General features: G+C 43.0%; 3 protein-coding genes across 4 annotated transcripts in view; 1 reads left to right on the top strand and 2 right to left on the bottom strand.

Annotated features, from left to right (window-relative positions):
- Positions 1-8: 8 nt before the first annotated feature.
- On the bottom strand, positions 9-3,413 carry gstt2 (glutathione S-transferase theta 2). The gene is made up of 5 exons (XM_034298910.2): positions 3,191-3,413; positions 2,475-2,562; positions 1,686-1,836; positions 1,044-1,220; positions 9-468 (listed from the first exon to the last, which is right to left on the bottom strand). The coding sequence occupies exons 1-5, from the start codon at positions 3,297-3,299 to the stop codon at positions 322-324; spliced, it is 672 nt and encodes a 223-aa protein (XP_034154801.2). The 5' UTR covers positions 3,300-3,413; the 3' UTR covers positions 9-321.
- A 340-nt stretch (positions 3,414-3,753) lies between these two features.
- slc2a11b (solute carrier family 2 member 11b) lies at positions 3,754-13,984 on the bottom strand. 2 transcript variants are annotated; one of them, XM_053228758.1, is made up of 13 exons: positions 13,313-13,426; positions 12,978-13,070; positions 12,099-12,201; positions 11,738-11,894; positions 11,063-11,187; positions 10,792-10,921; positions 10,018-10,166; positions 7,307-7,494; positions 7,066-7,176; positions 6,343-6,444; positions 5,888-5,963; positions 5,427-5,554; positions 3,754-4,636 (listed from the first exon to the last, which is right to left on the bottom strand). In XM_053228758.1, the coding sequence occupies exons 2-13, from the start codon at positions 13,035-13,037 to the stop codon at positions 4,442-4,444; spliced, it is 1,524 nt and encodes a 507-aa protein (XP_053084733.1). In that variant the 5' UTR covers positions 13,038-13,070; positions 13,313-13,426; the 3' UTR covers positions 3,754-4,441. The 2 variants fall into 2 exon arrangements, with proteins under 2 accessions (XP_053084733.1, XP_053084734.1); XM_053228759.1 differs by lacking the exon at positions 12,978-13,070 and having other exon boundaries at positions 13,313-13,984.
- Positions 13,985-14,545: 561 nt separating this feature from the next.
- The window catches only part of LOC113525104 (protein HIRA), a 45,517-nt gene continuing 42,782 nt past the window's right edge, over positions 14,546-17,280 (top strand). Inside the window, exons 1-4 of the mRNA XM_034299179.2 lie at positions 14,546-14,819; positions 15,957-16,019; positions 16,168-16,278; positions 16,371-16,461. Of these exons, the coding sequence (XP_034155070.2) occupies positions 14,783-14,819; positions 15,957-16,019; positions 16,168-16,278; positions 16,371-16,461 (302 nt within the window). The 5' untranslated portion in view covers positions 14,546-14,782. The remainder of the gene's footprint in view (positions 14,820-15,956; positions 16,020-16,167; positions 16,279-16,370; positions 16,462-17,280) is intronic.

Genomic DNA, 17,280 nt, shown 5'->3' with positions numbered 1-17,280 from the left:
TAAACGACTTTTATAGAGGATTCAGGTTTTTATTGAAAAAGGCACCAAACACTGAAAGTATTCTAGACTGTTGGATTACATTCAGTTGAATGTTTTGAATATTCATAAGTCTATAATGAATATTAATGAGCAGTAGCTACACTGTGTTCACATAAGGAAAATTATTTCATCATAACAAATCTGAAAGTAAAGTTTTAAAATTACTTCTTGACAGTAATGTTTCCTGTCTCTTGATTTTTCATTTCGTAGCTCTTATTTGATCCACCTAAACATCTGCCACATAGTGAGACCCAATCCTCTGTGTGTGTGTATGTGTGTGTGTTAGAGTTTGCTGATGTGTTTATCTCTCAGTCTGTACAGGATTTTATGGGCGTGGTCAAACGAGTCACCGAGCGCAGACTGAACTCTACTCTTCCACTCCTTCAGCCTCGGCCGATTCACCAGCACGTCTCTGCCTCCACCCAAGGGCTACACACACACACACACACACACACACACACACCAAATATACACCAAAAAATGAATAATGAGTGGTAGAACACTGCATACCTGAGCTCAGTCAGTCTTGGCTAATGCTAACATTGCTGCTGTAGTGCAGTGATCATCTTGAACAGTCACACAGGTTTTACTTGCGTATGTTTGTAATGAAACGTCTGGAATTCTCCTCTGTTACAAAACTCATCAGAATGATGGAGGGACGCTGAGGTTCCACAAGGTTCTGTTCCAGGTGAGTTACACAGTCACATGGACGTGATTAGCTGATCAGTGTGTGTACAGAACCTTGCGGTGGATGTGTGGTAGGTGTGTTGTGCTGGTGTGGTAGGTGTGGTTTGTGTAATGGGTGTGGCCAGTGTGGTGGGCATTATTCAGTACTTTATATTACAGAGCTGCTGGGTCACTGTGCTTGTTCACAGTACTGTAATGACAGTCACTTGTTGTGACGCACAACCACTCTTTCTTCACACACCCTCTACACCAGAAACAGGAGACTGTGAGGTTGAATCCTGATGTCACTGCGTGTTGTGTGTGTTATAAACTCTAACCTGCATGAGCTCACAGACAGCAAGCAGGTCGGCCAGTGTGATGTCATCACCACACAGGAAGTCCTTCTCCTTCAGGAACATCGTCTCCAGTTTGTCCAGAGTCTCGTCCATTTCCCTCAGAGCGCGCTGCAGTTTAACATCGTCTACCGGCTGTCCTGTCATCCGTGGTATTAACACCTGCGCGCACACACACACACACACACACACACAGAGGGCCTGAGAGTAAACGTCATCCTGAACTGCTGACACTGCAGTATATAATCAGAGTTTGCAGCAGTTGTGTTGATGAACTCTGAATATGTGTTACTCACCATTAGCATTGTGTGTGTGTTTGTTACACTGCTGATGTGCATTTCTGATATTCACCTCTATCATGTTACTACGTGTCATGTCAATAACACAAGCAACGTAACCACTTGATTCCAGTACGCAGTCATGCTGTTACCTCATCACGCCGTTACGTCATCACGCCGTTATGTCATCACACTGTTATGGCATGTTACATTGTTACATCACATCATGCATCTGATTTCTGTCTTTCATCCCACCGGATGGTGGTGAGCTGTGATTGGTCAGTTGGTATTAGGCTGTTAGTCACGTGACTGTGCACAGGACTACAATTCCCTCTTTAGCCCCACCCACCTCTGTGATGAACACTTTGGAGGCATGGAGGCGTGTGTTCATGTGATGCCAGGCTGTGTACTCATCCACTCTCGCCCTCTTCTGCGGTTGCCGTGGATACCAGTGGTCCGGGACGCTGTAGGCAGCGGTCAGGTATTTCAGTATGGCGTCACTGTGAGACACAGGAGGAGGGGTGTGGCCACAATCACACTAATACACTTTCTGCACTGTAGCAGTAAATCATTCCTTCTGTGTAAAAGAGCACAAGCTAGTGGCCAAGTGTCACTCCTTCACCATGGCCCAGATTAAACCGCCATTTATCATCGTCATGGTTACACAACAACCAGCACATTTCAAACATTTTACAAACTTTGTACATTATGTGGTGAGCTCTGTGTGTGTGTGTATACAGTGTGTAGATGTGAGGTGAGCAGTGTGTGTGTGTGTGTGTGTGTATACAGTGTGTAGATGTGATGTGAGCAGTGAGGGTGTGTGTGTGTATACAGTGTGTAAATTTGAGGCGAGCAGTGAGGGTGTGTGTGTGTGTGTATACAGTGTGTAGATGTGAGGTGAGCAGTGTGTGTGTGTGTGTGTGTGTGTGTGTGTGTGTATATACAGTGTGTAAATTTGAGGCGAGCAGTGAGGGTGTGTGTGTGTGTGTGTGTGTGTAGATTTGAGGTGAGCAGTGAGGGTGTGTGTGTGTGTGTGTGTGTGTGTGTGTATACAGTGTGTAGATTTGAGGTGAGCAGTGAGGCTGTGTGTGTGTGTGTGTGTGTGTGTGTGTGTGTGTCCTCTATACCCCTGTCTCACCTCTCTGTGAGGACAAAGCCGTCTTCCTCCATGACTGGAACTTTCTGCATCGGGTTCAGTTTAGTGAACTCTGGAGTCTTGTTCTGTCCTACACACACAGACACACACACACACACACTGTATACACACACACTGTATATACACACATATAAACTCAATTCTTTATAAAGTTTCCAGATTTAGTTTTAAGGAGTAATATACAAGTCTATCATCTCTCTCTCTCTCTGTCTCTCTCTGCCTGTCTCTCTCTCTCTCTCTGTCTCTCTCTGCCTGTCTCTCTCTCTCTCTCTCTGTCTCTCTCTGCCTGTCTCTCTCTCTCTCTGTCTCTCTCTGCCTGTCTCTCTCTCTCTCTCTCTGTCTCTCTCTGCCTGTCTCTCTCTCTCTCTGTCTCTCTCTGCCTGTCTCTCTCTCTCTCTCTCTCTCTCTCTCTCTGTCTCTCTATGCCTGCCTCTCTCTCTCTCTCTGTCTCTCTCTCTCTCTCTCTCTCTGTCTCTCTCTCTATGAGCTGCAGTGGGTTAAAGTTCAGCTCGTTTTAAACACTCTTCTCTGTGCTGTGGGTTAGTTTACTGGCGCTCAGAGCGGATTTATGAAGCTGTATAAAGTAGTGTAGAGTTGTGTGGAGTTGTGTGGAGTAGTGTAGAGTAGTGTGCAGTTGTGTAGAGTTGTGTAGGTTTAGTTATTGACTGCAGTTAGAGTGAACAGGTTCCAGTCGTTACCTTTCCGCAGCGCCACGGTGTGCACAGTGTGCGGGATTTTATTGACGGTGAGGAAGATGAAGAGAGCGCGACATGGCTGTGACATCAGATCCACAAACACCTTCAGCATGATCACACCGCGGAGCTGGTCCACAACACAACCACAATGTCTGCTTAAACACACACACACTCTCACACACACACACACACTTCGCTCTGTTTCTGTGTGTCTGAGATGCACCGCCAGGGGGCGCGCACGCACTGCAACTGGGTGGCGTCATGACATCATCAGAGTTGCCAGCTCCGCGATTTTCGAGCTCTGTGTTCTGCTGCGGACTTTAATATGCATAAATAAAATTAAAGGTTTTACATAAATGAAATTAAATTACATAAAACACATCAAAACCACAGACTTTTCCTTTATTCCAACGGCAAACACCTCACACACACACACACACACACCACACACACACACACACACACACACACACACACACGTCATACTCAACAGCATTTATAACACACAAAAATACAGAATGAAGGGGAAAAGTTTCAGATTGTTTATGTTCTTTTATTTGCGGAGGTTTTTATAATAATAATAATAATAATAATAATAATATGAGGGATTATTAAATTAGGATGATTAAGCACGTGATGAACCACTCTCATTTTATTGTAGCATGTCCTGTAAATTCTCAGATGAATGCTGATTGGTTGAAGAGGGAAGTTCATCCATTAGTATTGGCACCTGAGGTTTTCTTTTCAGTCCAGATGCTTGACTAATCCAGCTGTTATTTCAGCTGTTTCAGCTCACACCCGAAAGCTCAGCCTGAAAATGAGTGATATTTACAGCCTTCACCTTTCATACAAACACACTGAATTGAAATATTTAGCTTTAGCTTTTGTAGCATAAGATAGTGAGTTACACATCTTCCCTTCAGGTGGCATTTGGTTAGGATGCTACACGTAACCATGGAAACAACTTCTCATGATTTACAAACACAAATATGTGGAGAAAAGTTTTATTGTCATTACAGCCATGAACAAGTAGGAAGAATGAAACCATCTTCTCCAAATTGCAAATAAGACACTTAATCAGGAGAGCAGAGAAAACTTTCACTAACACACACACACACACACACGTCTGATCAACAGATAGCAGAGTTAGTGAGGATTATACAGTGTTATAACAATCATATAAAGCGTGATTATAACAGCACAGCAGAGAGAGAGTGGCCACATCCAGCTCCCAGACACAGACAGCACAAACAGTCACAGTGATGTGGACACCTGAGACACGTCTACTCCATTAGACACCTGAGAGACTCTCGTCCTCTTTCTGCTCAACTCAGACTGGATCTCCAGAAACGTCTTGTTTTTAGTTTCTGGCACAAAAAAGAAGATAAATGTGGCCACAAGAGAACAAATCACCAAAAAGACGAGGAAACAGAACTGCTGCAGTCCATTCTGTACGAGAGAGAGAGAGAGAGAGAGAGAGAGAGAGAAGAAAAATGTTAATTCAGGTAAATAATTACTTATATTCAGTGAATTTTTCTAATGTTCAGGATCGTACCACTGCGAAGGGGAACGCTGTTATATCAGTTACACTGTAGGATCGTACCACTGCGAAGGGGAACGCTGTTATATCAGTTACGCTGTAGGATCGTACCACTGTGAAGGGGAACGCTGTTATATCAGTTACATTTACGCTGTAGGATCGTACCACTGCGAAGGGGAACGCTGTTATATCAGTTACGCTGTAGGATCGTACCACTGCGAAGGGGAACGCTGTTATATCAGTTACACTGTAGGATCGTACCACTGCGAAGGGGAACGCTGTTATATCAGTTACGCTGTAGGATCGTACCACTGTGAAGGGGAACGCTGTTATATCAGTTACATTTACGCTGTAGGATCGTACCACTGCGAAGGGGAACGCTGTTATATCAGTTACACTGTAGGATCGTACCACTGCGAAGGGGAACGCTGTTATATCAGTTACGCTGTAGGATCGTACCACTGCGAAGGGGAACGCTGTTATATCAGTTACGCTGTAGGATCGTACCACTGCGAAGGGGAACGCTGTTATATCAGTTACGCTGTAGGATCGTACCACTGCGAAGGGGAACGCTGTTATATCAGTTACACTGTAGGATCGTACCACTGCGAAGGGGAACGCTGTTATATCAGTTACACTGTAGGATCGTACCACTGCGAAGGGGAACGCCGTTATATCAGTTACACTGTAGGATCGTACCACTGTGAAGGGGAACACCATGCTGATGAAGAAGAAGCTGAGCCAGTTGACTGAGCCAGCGATCATGAAGGCTGCAGGGCGAGTGGTCTGAGTGAAGAGCTCCGTGATGAGGATGTTTGTTACGCCACCTACAGGACACAAGATGAAGCGCACAATAACATACACACAGTAACACGAACACAATAACACACATGCCATAACATGAACACAATAATATACACAGTAACACGAACACAATAAAACAAATACATACAATAACATGAACACAATAATATTAAATGAAAGTCACACTAACAAATACACATTTACATTCTTCCCTTCATTTATTTACTCATTCTTAGTCATTAAATACTTTATTTGTTTGTTTGATAATTATTTAGTTAGTTAGTTAGTTTGTTTGGTAATTAGTTAGTTAGTTAGTTAGTTTGTTGTTTGGTTGGTTGGTTCCTGCTTTGTGTGACCTGGTCCGAGGCCGAAGCTGAGGATGAAGGCGAAGACGCAGAGCATGCTGAGATACGGCACCCAGGAGCTGAACTTCTGCACGAGAAGGAAAGTAAAAATACAGATTAACTATAAATCTATTTATATGCTGTAATCTATTTCTGTTTACTGTGTGAGTCAAAACAAATTGTTGATCAAGAGCAAGATGATGTGAAACTAAATTCTGTATATTCCAAACACACATCTCCAGAGTGTGAGAGACCTTAAGCTCTGTACATCTCAGTTTCAGGCTCCTGCTCTGAATTATAAAGCAGTGTTAGTGTAGCAGGAGGCGTAACCTGCAGCTGCATGACAGTTTAATCCCAGCTGAATAAAAAAGTTCCCATACATTTACCATCTCAGTGTTGGTAATTAAAAAAAAAAAGGAATCTCATAATAGACTTTATACTATTTTGGGTAAAAATGAACTTGTTACCTGAAAGCTGAGTGTGAGAGTAAAGCAGACACACCACAAAGACATGAGAGAGTATCCTCCAATAATCAGAGCTCGCCTTCCCAAACGCTCAATCAGTAAACTCTACGACACACACACACACACACACACACATATGTGCACAGACACACATGTACACACACACAGACCACATTGAAAATCTGGGATTTTTTAAAAATTTAAAATTTTGCATTTTGAAAATTCTAAAACAAAAAAGGGAAATGTGCAACAGCTCAACTATTCAATATTCAAGATGTTGCTCTATTTTCCGGTCACTACGTAAATATAAGCAAATGTGTGATATTGAGCAGGTTAACTGCTTTGTACACAAAGTCAGATTTTCCTCATGTCTAATCTCTTCTATGAAGCATGTGATCAGACGACACTCCGATGGATTTGATCTAAAATGGATCATAAGGTTTTGCACAAACGTGTGGAGTCCATGCCAGCTCGAGTCACACCGTCATTAAAGCAAAAAGGGGACGAACCGAATACTAAGAAATTCTGAAATTCATGTAAATATTTTTAAGATTCTACTTTTCACTCAAGTGGTTGTCAATAATATCATTTGTAATGAAAACCTTTGTGTTAAATTGAAAAAGAAACAGAAGCATTTTCACTAGTGCTCTCAGACTTTTGGACCCCACTGTGTACTAACTGTTTAAACTGCTTTGTGTTTTGTGTCATTGTGTATTTGTGACTTACACACGTTAGTGCTGTTACACACTCGCACGCTCCGGTTCCCACTGTGACATAAGGAATATTTTCAGCCGGAATTCCAGCTTCACTGAAGACATATTCTGCATAGAAGTAAATCTGACAGAGCGATGCTGCTGTTACACACGTTATATAACACACATCATTTACATATGAAAAGCTAAGAGTGGAGAAATATCTCTCTGCCTCTCATGTATAGTGTGTGTGTGTGTGTGTGTGTGTGTTGTACAGCGTTGATGCCGTTGAGCTGCTGTGCTGTGCTGATTAAGATGACGATGATGAGCGGCCAGCGAATTCTGCGATCAGTGAAAAGCTGCCAGGGTTTTTTGGGCCTCATTCCTTCAGCACTGATCCGCTCTCTCCGCATGTCCTCCATCTCAACCTGGAAATGTTCTCCACCATGGAGCTTCTTCAGAGCTGAGGGAACACACACACACACACATGAACACAAGCATGCGCACACACACACGCACACACAAACACACACGAACACACGTGAACACAAGCATGCGCACACACACACACACACATGAACACAAGCATGCGCGCACACACACACACACACACACATGAACACAAGCATGCGCGCACACACACACACACAAACACACACGAACACAAGCATGCGCGCACACACACACGCACACACGAACACACACGAACACACATGAACACACACATGAACACAAGCATGCGCGCACACACACACACACACACACACACACAAACACACACATGAACAAAAGCATGCGCGCACACACACACGCACACAAACACACACGAACACAAGCATGCGCGCACACACACACACACACACACAAACACAAGCATGCGCACACACACAAACACACACAAACACAAGCATGCGCACACACACACACACACACACAAACACACACGAACACAAGCATGCGCACACACACACAAGCATGCGCACACACACACACACACACAAACACAAGCATGCGCACACACACACACAAATACACAGACACATGAACACAAGCATGCGCACACACACACACGCACACGCAAGCATGCGCACACACACACACGAACACACACACACACGAACACACACACACACACGCACACACACACACACGAACACAAGCATGTGCACACACACACAGACACACACGAACACACACACACACGAACACAAGCATGCGTACACACACACACACACACACGAACACACACACACACACACACACGAACACACAAACACAAGCATGCGCACGCACACACACACACACACACGAACACACACACACGCACACACACACACGAACACAAGCATGCGCACACACACACACACACGAACACGCACACACACACGAACACACACACACACACGAACACGAACACACACACACACACACATGACAGAGACCAGAACATTCCACGAGTCACACGGTGGGTTTTGGTCTTTATGCTCCAGTAAAGTTTAAAACAGAGCTTCTGCTGTTCAGCTTCATCTTTTCAGACTCAAGAACATGCAGAACTAATGCAACTACTGAACAAACAAACAAACAAACAAACAAATATTAATCATTGAGCAGAATAGAGTCAGTGTGAGAATAGAGTCAGTGTGAGATTAGAGTCAGTGTATAGAGTCAGTGTATTGAGTCAGTTTGTGAATAGAGTCAGTGTGAGATTAGAGTCAGTGTGAGAATAAAGTCAGTGTATTGAGTCAGCGAGTGATTAGAGTCAGTGTGAGAATAAAGTCAGTGTGTGATTAGAGTCAGTGATTAGAGTCAGTGTGTGATTAGAGTCAGTGTATAGAGTCAGTGTGTGATTAGAGTCAGTGAATAGTGTCAGTGTATAGAGTCAGTGATTAAAGTCAGTGTATAGAGTCAGTGTGTGATTAGAGTCAGTGTGTGATTAGAGTCAGTGTATAGAGTCAGTGATTAAAGTCAGTGTGAATAGAGTCAGTGATTAAAGTCAGTGTATAGAGTCAGTGTATAGAGTCAGTGATTAAAGTCAGTGTATAGAGTCAGTGTATAGAGTCAGTGATTAAAGTCAGTGTGAATAGAGTCAGTGATTAAAGTCAGTGTATAGAGTCAGTGTGTGATTAGAGTCAGTGTATAGAGTCAGTGTGTGATTAGAGTCAGTGAATAGTGTCAGTGTATAGAGTCAGTGATTAAAGTCAGTGTGAATAGAGTCAGTGATTAAAGTCAGTGTGAATAGAGTCAGTGATTAAAGTCAGTGTATAGAGTCAGTGTGTGATTAGAGTCAGTGTATAGAGTCAGTGTGTGATTAGAGTCAGTGAATAGTGTCAGTGTATAGAGTCAGTGATTAAAGTCAGTGTGAATAGAGTCAGTGATTAAAGTCAGTGTGAATAGAGTCAGTGATTAAAGTCAGTGTATAGAGTCAGTGTGTGATTAGAGTCAGTGTATAGAGTCAGTGTGTGATTAGAGTCAGTGTATAGAGTCAGTGTGTGATTAGAGTCAGTGATTAGAGTCAGTGTGTGATTAGAGTTAGTGTATAGAGTCAGTGTGTGATTAGAGTCAGTGAATAGTGTCAGTGTATAGAGTCAGTGATTAAAGTCAGTGTGAATAGAGTCAGTGATTAAAGTCAGTGTATAGAGTCAGTGTGTGATTAGAGTCAGTGTATAGAGTCAGTGTGTGATTAGAATCAGTGTGTGATTAGAGTCAGTGTATAGAGTCAGTGTGTGATTAGAGTCAGTGAATAAAGTCAGTGTATAGAGTCAGTGATTAAAGTCAGTGTATAGACCCAGTGTGTGATTAGAGTCAGTGTATAGAGTCAGTGTATAAAGTCAGTGATTAAAGTCAGTGTATAGAGTCAGTATGTGATTAGAGTCAGTGTATAGAGTCAGTGTGTGATTAGAGTCAGTGTATAGAGTCAGTGTGTGATTAGAGTCAGTGTATAGAGTCAGTGTGTGATTAGAGTCAGTGATTAGAGTCAGTGTGGTACCGATGGTGCATGCAGCTTCATCAGCTCGGTCGATCAGCAGGAATCGAGGACTTTCAGGAAACTGCGGCAAGAAAACGAGCTGAAGAACAGCAGGAACACACGGGGAGATGAGGAGGAGAGGCCAGTACTGTTCTCCACCCAACAGCTCACTGAACACACACACACACACGCGCACACACACACACACACACACACACACACGCGCACACACACACACACACACACATATGCTACTATAGAACACGTGAAGTTTCAATTATAAACAACGCAGAATCACATTGGAACAGAACTGAAGCTCTGTTTCTGTATAAACTGATAAATTACAATAGATTACAGATACAGTGTATTACACAGCGGTTAGTTCCTCTAATCTGATTGGACGAGAGGCGCTCTGAGAGCGCTGATATTCACTCTAACAGCACTGCCACGCGTCACTGTATCACTCCACCCGTTTATGTTCACTACATACTGTTCCAAATCTAGCAATAGTTCATTAATACTGAAACGGTTACTGCACTTACTACGGGCTGTCAGTGGGTCTGTGCGTTACCATGGCAACACACAACCACGCTCTAACCAGCTGTGGCTTCTGTGGAAACTATTTTTGTTGTTGGAGCAAAAATTATCAAAATATTTGGCAATATTAATTTGTATAGCTGTTGTATAAAAGCAACATCACACTCACACGCCGTGCTGATATTCAGTATATATATATATTTATATTTACAGCACGACTGCGTGTGATTATCACTTAATCATAATCTGATTACTAACGTCAGTCCCATCACTTGTCCTGTCAGAATCCCTCCTGTGATGAAAATGGAAGTTCCCATCGCCATGGCGCCACGGAGAGCACGGGGGGCAATCTCCACCAGGTACAGCGGCTGAACACAGATCCCTACACCTGTCAATCACACACACACACACACACACACACACACACATCACTACTGCTGTATGAATTGCAGTTATTTTAAATCTGTGAGGTTTTACTTCGCATTGTGTGTTGTTCCCTCTGTAATTTATATTGTTTATATTTTGTCACCTGCGTTTATCCCGGAGATGAAACGGCCAGCGATGAGCAGCTCGAATGCAGCAGTAAGAGAACTCAGGCCCATCAGCGCCGCTGCTATCAGAGCCAGTGAGTTGTTGATCAACAGCGTTCCTTTTCTGAGAAGAAGACAGAGAGAGGCTCATGTACACCTGAGCGGATTACACCTGGTCAGTGAAACTTCACTTATTCGAGTGGGTTTGATGTTGGGTTAGTAACATTGCAGCTGTTTTTGAAGATTTGTAAATCTTCTCTAGTTAAAATCACAGGTGATCAGTGGACACACATCCAGGGCACAGAAAATGGCTATGGTGTTAGCAGCTCTCTGTCTCATGTTGGTCTCGGCTCTTCCTCTTAGATCTTGACTCTTCATCTCAGCTCTCAGCCCTTTATCTCAGGGCTTCATCTCAACCCTTGGCTCTTCATCTCCTTTCTTTGTCTCGGCTCTTGGCTTTTTGTCTCGGCTCTTCGTCTTGGCTCTGTGTTTTTGTTTTTGATACTGGCTCTTCAGCTTATCTCTTGGCTCTTCATCTCAGCTCTCCACTTGTGATCCACTCACTCAGGATGTTAAGAGTGGGTGTTTTATTTCAATATTTACCCACTGCATTTTGTTTTTTTTTGCTTGTCATATTTCTAACAAAGTGTGTGTGTGTGTGTGTTAACACTCACCTTCCAAAGCGCACCGCTAGCGAGGCTCCAACTGAAGCTCCTACTAATCCCCCGATGGTGAAGACAGAGACGATGGAGGACCAGAGCAGTGTGAGGAGGTCTGGTGAGATGTGTGTGTCATAACGCTGCTTCCAGGTCTGGTTAATAAAGCGCTGCACTTCCTGAACACACACACACACACACACATATATAATTACACTAACTAAAATATAGCAGATTTAAATATAATGTTACACCATCACAATGATACGTTGTCATAACCTTAATAAAGCTCATGATTCTCATGCCCTTTTTCTTTGTGTGTGTGTGTGTGTGTGTGTGTGTGTGTCTCAGTCACATGTAACACAAATCACACACACACTTGCCTTGGTTGGAGCGTTTATGATGGAGACATTGTAGCCGTACTGAAAAGTCCCTCCAATTCCTGCAGCCAAAACCGCCATTAGCAGGGTCTTACTGGGACCCTGAAAAAACACACACAATGAGAATACCTTATACATATACATATAATACACACACACACACACACACACATGTGCACAATGGGGTCCAAAAGTCTGAGAATGGAAAAATCTGGAAAAAAATATTTTTCATTTAAAATTGGAAATTTTATCTTGAGTATTTAATATTCAGGATTCTGCACTGTTTCTAGCTCTCTATTTAAATATAAGCAAATGTGTGATATTGAGCAGGTTAACTGCTTTGTACACAAGGTCAGATTTTCCTCATGTCTAATCTCTTCTATGAAGCATGTGATCAGACGACACTCCGATGGATTTGATCTAAAATGGATCATAAGGTTTTGTACAAACGTGTGGAGTCCATGCCAGCTCGAGTCACACCGTCATTAAAACAAAAAGGGGACGAACCGAATACTAAGAAACTCTGAAATTTATGTAAATTCACGTAAATCAAAGAGTCTACTTTTCACTCAAGTGTTAAAAATATAATTTGTGATGAAAATTGTTGTATTAAATTAGAAAGAATGCAAAATAGAAGCATTTTCACTACTGCAGTCAGACTTTTGGACCCCACTCTCTCTCTCTCTCTCTCTCTCTCTCTATATATATATATATATATATATATATATATATATATATATATATATATATATATATATAATTTTTGAACTTATAGGTGATAAGGAAATGCACTCATTATAATACTAAATACACACATTACACTCCCAACTCCCATCAACACATAATTATTATTATTATTATTATTATTATTATCCTACCTTTATTTCTTGTTGTTTTCTCAGTAAAGGTTGATGTTCTGTAACGTCTTTTTCAGTCATCTTGTACAGTTCCTTCACTGATGTTTAACAGCTCTACATTCACGTGACGATGTGTGTGTTTTATATATATATGTGTGTGTGTGTGTGTGTGTGTATATATATATATATATACACACACACACACACACACAAACACACGCAGAACTTCAGTTGTTAAAAAGCACAAGCTCAAACAGTTTTTTTCTGTAATTATTTACACTGGATGATCTATTATTGTATTAGAATCTGTTTACGCGCACACACACTCAAAAACTATATGATGTGAACACACTCACCTTCGTCCTCCTATCTGCAGAGTCGTCACGTTCAGTCATGATGCAGTCTCCGTGATTTGGCAGAAATTAGACGAGCATGTGAAGGCTTGGCTGGAGAAGTAGTTTTAATACTTCTGTGTACTGTAATCCGTGTGTGTGTGTGTTTGTGTGTGCCTGAGGCAGCTCAGCTGACTCTGCATGCTACATGTCTGACGGTGTAAGAGGCTCGAGCAGGGTTTGTGAAGGAGAAAGTCTTGAACATGAAGCAGCTGAAATTGTTACAGTGACTGCATTCTTTGCTGGTCTACATCTGCACGTCCTGTCTGCAGTCAGATACATGTAGTCACTCTGTTACAGTAACTTGTTTAAAGCTTTGTATATAAAAAAGTGAAAAACCAACATTAGAAATCTAGAAGTAACGAATCTTTCTGGACTGTTTAAGGCTTTTTTCTAACCAAAAGAAATATTGTGAAACAGGAAATAGCAATATGGAATAGTTTACAGATACTATAGGGGCACTCGCCAAAAGTGTACCTTAAATTATTAAAAAATTGAGTTACATTCGGTCCCCAGGCAGAGACGCTGAACCACAGAACGAGCAAGGGTTCGGATCGAGCCACTCAGAGCTCAGACACCGTTCCTGATGACGGTCCATGGAGAACGGTTCTCCACAGAAGCTTCTTCTGTGTTCTGCTGTAATGGAGAAGCTTTATGAATCAATCAGCTAATCTTCTCTTTCTTTCCCTGATGTATAGTGAGATTAACTTGTGTGATCAGATATGACAAATAATAAAATAGTTATTAATGGCATGTGAATTTATGGTATTTATAATAATAAAATCTCCACAGAAAAAAAACAAAACATCAAACACTTTCCCATCAGGAGTGAAATAAATTATCTATGCTTTTCAGTAAATATGTGCAGAATAAATTTGTTATGCTAGAAATTTGCCAAAATTAAGTCATGAATAATTTACAACTTAGGAAGTGAAATCGGTTTGATTAATTTATTTATAGTAATATCACTCCAGCAGAATAATGTGTATAAAAGTACAATAATGTGTACAAAAGTATGAAGGTAAAAACTTCAATACACAGACTGCCTCGTCACTATTTTACAGATATGAAGGTGGAGTTTATAAAAAACATTTGCTATAAACATATTCATCATATAATCATAAATCATATTTTCTGTAGCATTACATAAAGTCACAACACACAGAGCAGCGAATAAACCGCTGGCGGAACGAATGTTTCGTATCTGTTTCCGGGTTCGTTGGGATGAGACGGACTCACTTCCGGTGTTCCTGTGGATGCTGCTGCGGCGGTTTTTCTTTCAAAAACAGAACGCGATAAAGATGGAGTTTGATTGAAGCGCGGATCCGCGGGGCTGAGGGAGGAAAGCAGAGAGTTTACCGCGGTGCAGTGTCGCGGATTTTCACTCTTTATTACTAGGAGACGACTGAAAGAGTCAAAACCCCGCGGCTGGACATGAAGCTGCTCAAACCGAGCTGGGTGGCGCACAATGGTAACATCATTCACCTCAGGAAAAAGTGTTTAAATACCCGTTTAAATAACGGTTTAAAGCACTCATCCCGCTTATTAAACACTAATCACAAACTAAAACACACCTCAGCCTGCACCATCACGCACATTATACATAAACACACTCATTAATACCGTGATACCTGTTTAACCGCCGCATTACGTCACTGAGTGTGTTTACGCGCTCTCCTGTCACCGCGCATGCGCCAGTATTTACAGCGGTTGTAGTAAATACATACTGACACTCTGAAGTGAAGTTTATTTTATTAAATGAACGCGCGAAAATGTCCAAACAAGTGGTGTTTAATGGGAGTTGCGCGGTGTGTTTATTCTGCAGGAGTAAGTTCAGTAGGGAGCTGAGAGTAAAGCTAAAATAAAGATATTTAACACTGATAATGAGCACAGAGGGGCAGTGTGAGGGAAGGTGAGCAGTGATATTGTCTATGCATCCCTCTCTCTCTCTCTCTCTCTCCCCCTCTCTCTCCCCCTCTCTCTCTCTCTCTCTCTGCATCCCTCTCTCTCTCTCTCTCTCTGTCTCTCTCCCTCTCTCTCTCTCTCTCTCTGCATCCCTCTCTCTCTCTCTCTCTGTCTCTCTCTCTCTCTCTCTCTCTCTCTCTCTGCATCCCTCTCTCTCTCTCTCTGTCTCTCTCTCTCTCTCTCTCTCCCTCCCTCTCTCCCCCTCTCTCCCTCCCTCTCTCTCTCTCTCTCTCTCTCTCTCTCCCTCTCTCTCCCTCCCTCTCTCTCTCTCTCTCTCTCTCTGCATCCCTCTCTCTCTCCCTCCCTCTCTCTCTCTCTCTCTGCATCCCTCTCTCTCTCTTTCTCTCTCTCTCTCTCTCTCCCTCTCTCCCTCTCTCTCTCTCTCTCTCTCTCTCTCTCTCTCCCCCTTTCTCTCTGCATCCCTCTCTCTCTCTCCCCCCCTCTCTCTGCATCCCTCTCTCTCTCTCTCTCTGCATCCCTCTCTCTCTCTCTGCATCTCTCTCTCTCTCTCTCTCTCTCTCTCTCTGCCCCCTCTCTCTCTCCCCCCTCTCTCTCTCTCTCTCTCTGCATCTCTCTCTCTCTCTCTGCATCTCTCTCTCTCTCTCTCACTGGGATTAATAAATAAACATATTCTGTTTTTCAGGAAAGCCGATATTTTCAGTCGATATTCATCCAGATGGAACGAAGTTTGCCACTGGTGGCCAAGGTAAAACCCCGAGCACTCACCTTCCGTTATTTATGGTAGTGACTTAGTGTATTAGGGGCAAGTATTGAGTATTGTCCCTCTGTACAGTGTGTTTACTGTGTGTGTGTGTGTGTGTGTGTGTGTGTGTGTGTGTGTATGTGATTGACAGGAGAGGATTCGGGGAAGGTGGTGATCTGGAACATGGCTCCAGTTCTGCGAGAAGAGGATGAGAAAAACGAGAACGTTCCCAAGTTATTGTGTCAGATGGACAACCACTTGGGTACACAGGGACTTCCTCTGTGTGTGTGTGTGTGTGTGTGTGTGTGTGTGTATGTTTGGAACAGGTGTATAATGTCTGTTTGTGTGTTGCAGCATGTGTAAACTGTGTGCGATGGTCCAATAATGGTCTGTATCTGGCCTCGGGAGGAGACGACAAACTCGTCATGGTGTGGAAGAAAGCAGCGTGAGTCTCACACACACATACAGTGGGTACAGTGTGTGTACATTTTATATATATATATACATACACACTCACTGATCAGCCTTAACATCAAAACCAGCTGTCTAATATCGTGTAGTTCCCCTTGTGCCAGTAAAACAGCTCTGACTCTGAGGCATGGACTCCACAAGACCTCTGAAGGTGTGTGTGGTTTCTGGTACCAAGTCATTAGCAGCAGATCCTTTAAGTCCTGTAAGTTGTGAGGTGGAGCCTCCATGGATCGGACTTGATGTTCAGCACGTCCCACAGATGCTCGATTGGATTGAGATCTGGGGAATTTGGAGGTGAAGTCAACACCTTGAACTCTTTATCACGTTCCTCAAACCGTTCCTGAACAGTTTCTGCAGTGTGGCAGGGAGCATCATCCTGCTGAAAGAGGTCACTGCCATTAGGGAACACCGTTACCATGAAGGGGTGTAACTCGGTCTGCAGCAGTGTTTAGGTAGGTGGTACCTGTCAAAGTAACATCCATAGTACATCCTGGTGCCATCTCTTCTCCAGGTAAGCGACGCACACGCACCTGGTCTTCCACATGATGTAAAAGAAAACGTGATTCATCAGACCAGGCCACCTTCTTCCATTGCTCCATGGTCCAGTTCTGATGCTCATATTCCCATTGTAGGAGCTTTGGGTGGTGGACAGGGTCAGCATGGGCTCTCTGACCGCTCTGCAGCTACGCAGCTCCATACGCAGCAAGCTGCACTGCACTGTGTGTTCTGACTCCTTTCTATCAGAGCAGCTTTAACTTATTCAGCAGTTTGTGCTACAGTAGCTCTTCTGTGG

Source organism: Pangasianodon hypophthalmus, chromosome 24 (assembly GCF_027358585.1).
Source record: "Pangasianodon hypophthalmus isolate fPanHyp1 chromosome 24, fPanHyp1.pri, whole genome shotgun sequence".
Classification (NCBI taxonomy): Eukaryota; Metazoa; Chordata; class Actinopteri; order Siluriformes; family Pangasiidae; genus Pangasianodon; species Pangasianodon hypophthalmus.
The sequence above is the reverse complement of the archived record's forward strand: the minus strand, read 5'-3'. Positions and strand labels throughout refer to the sequence as shown.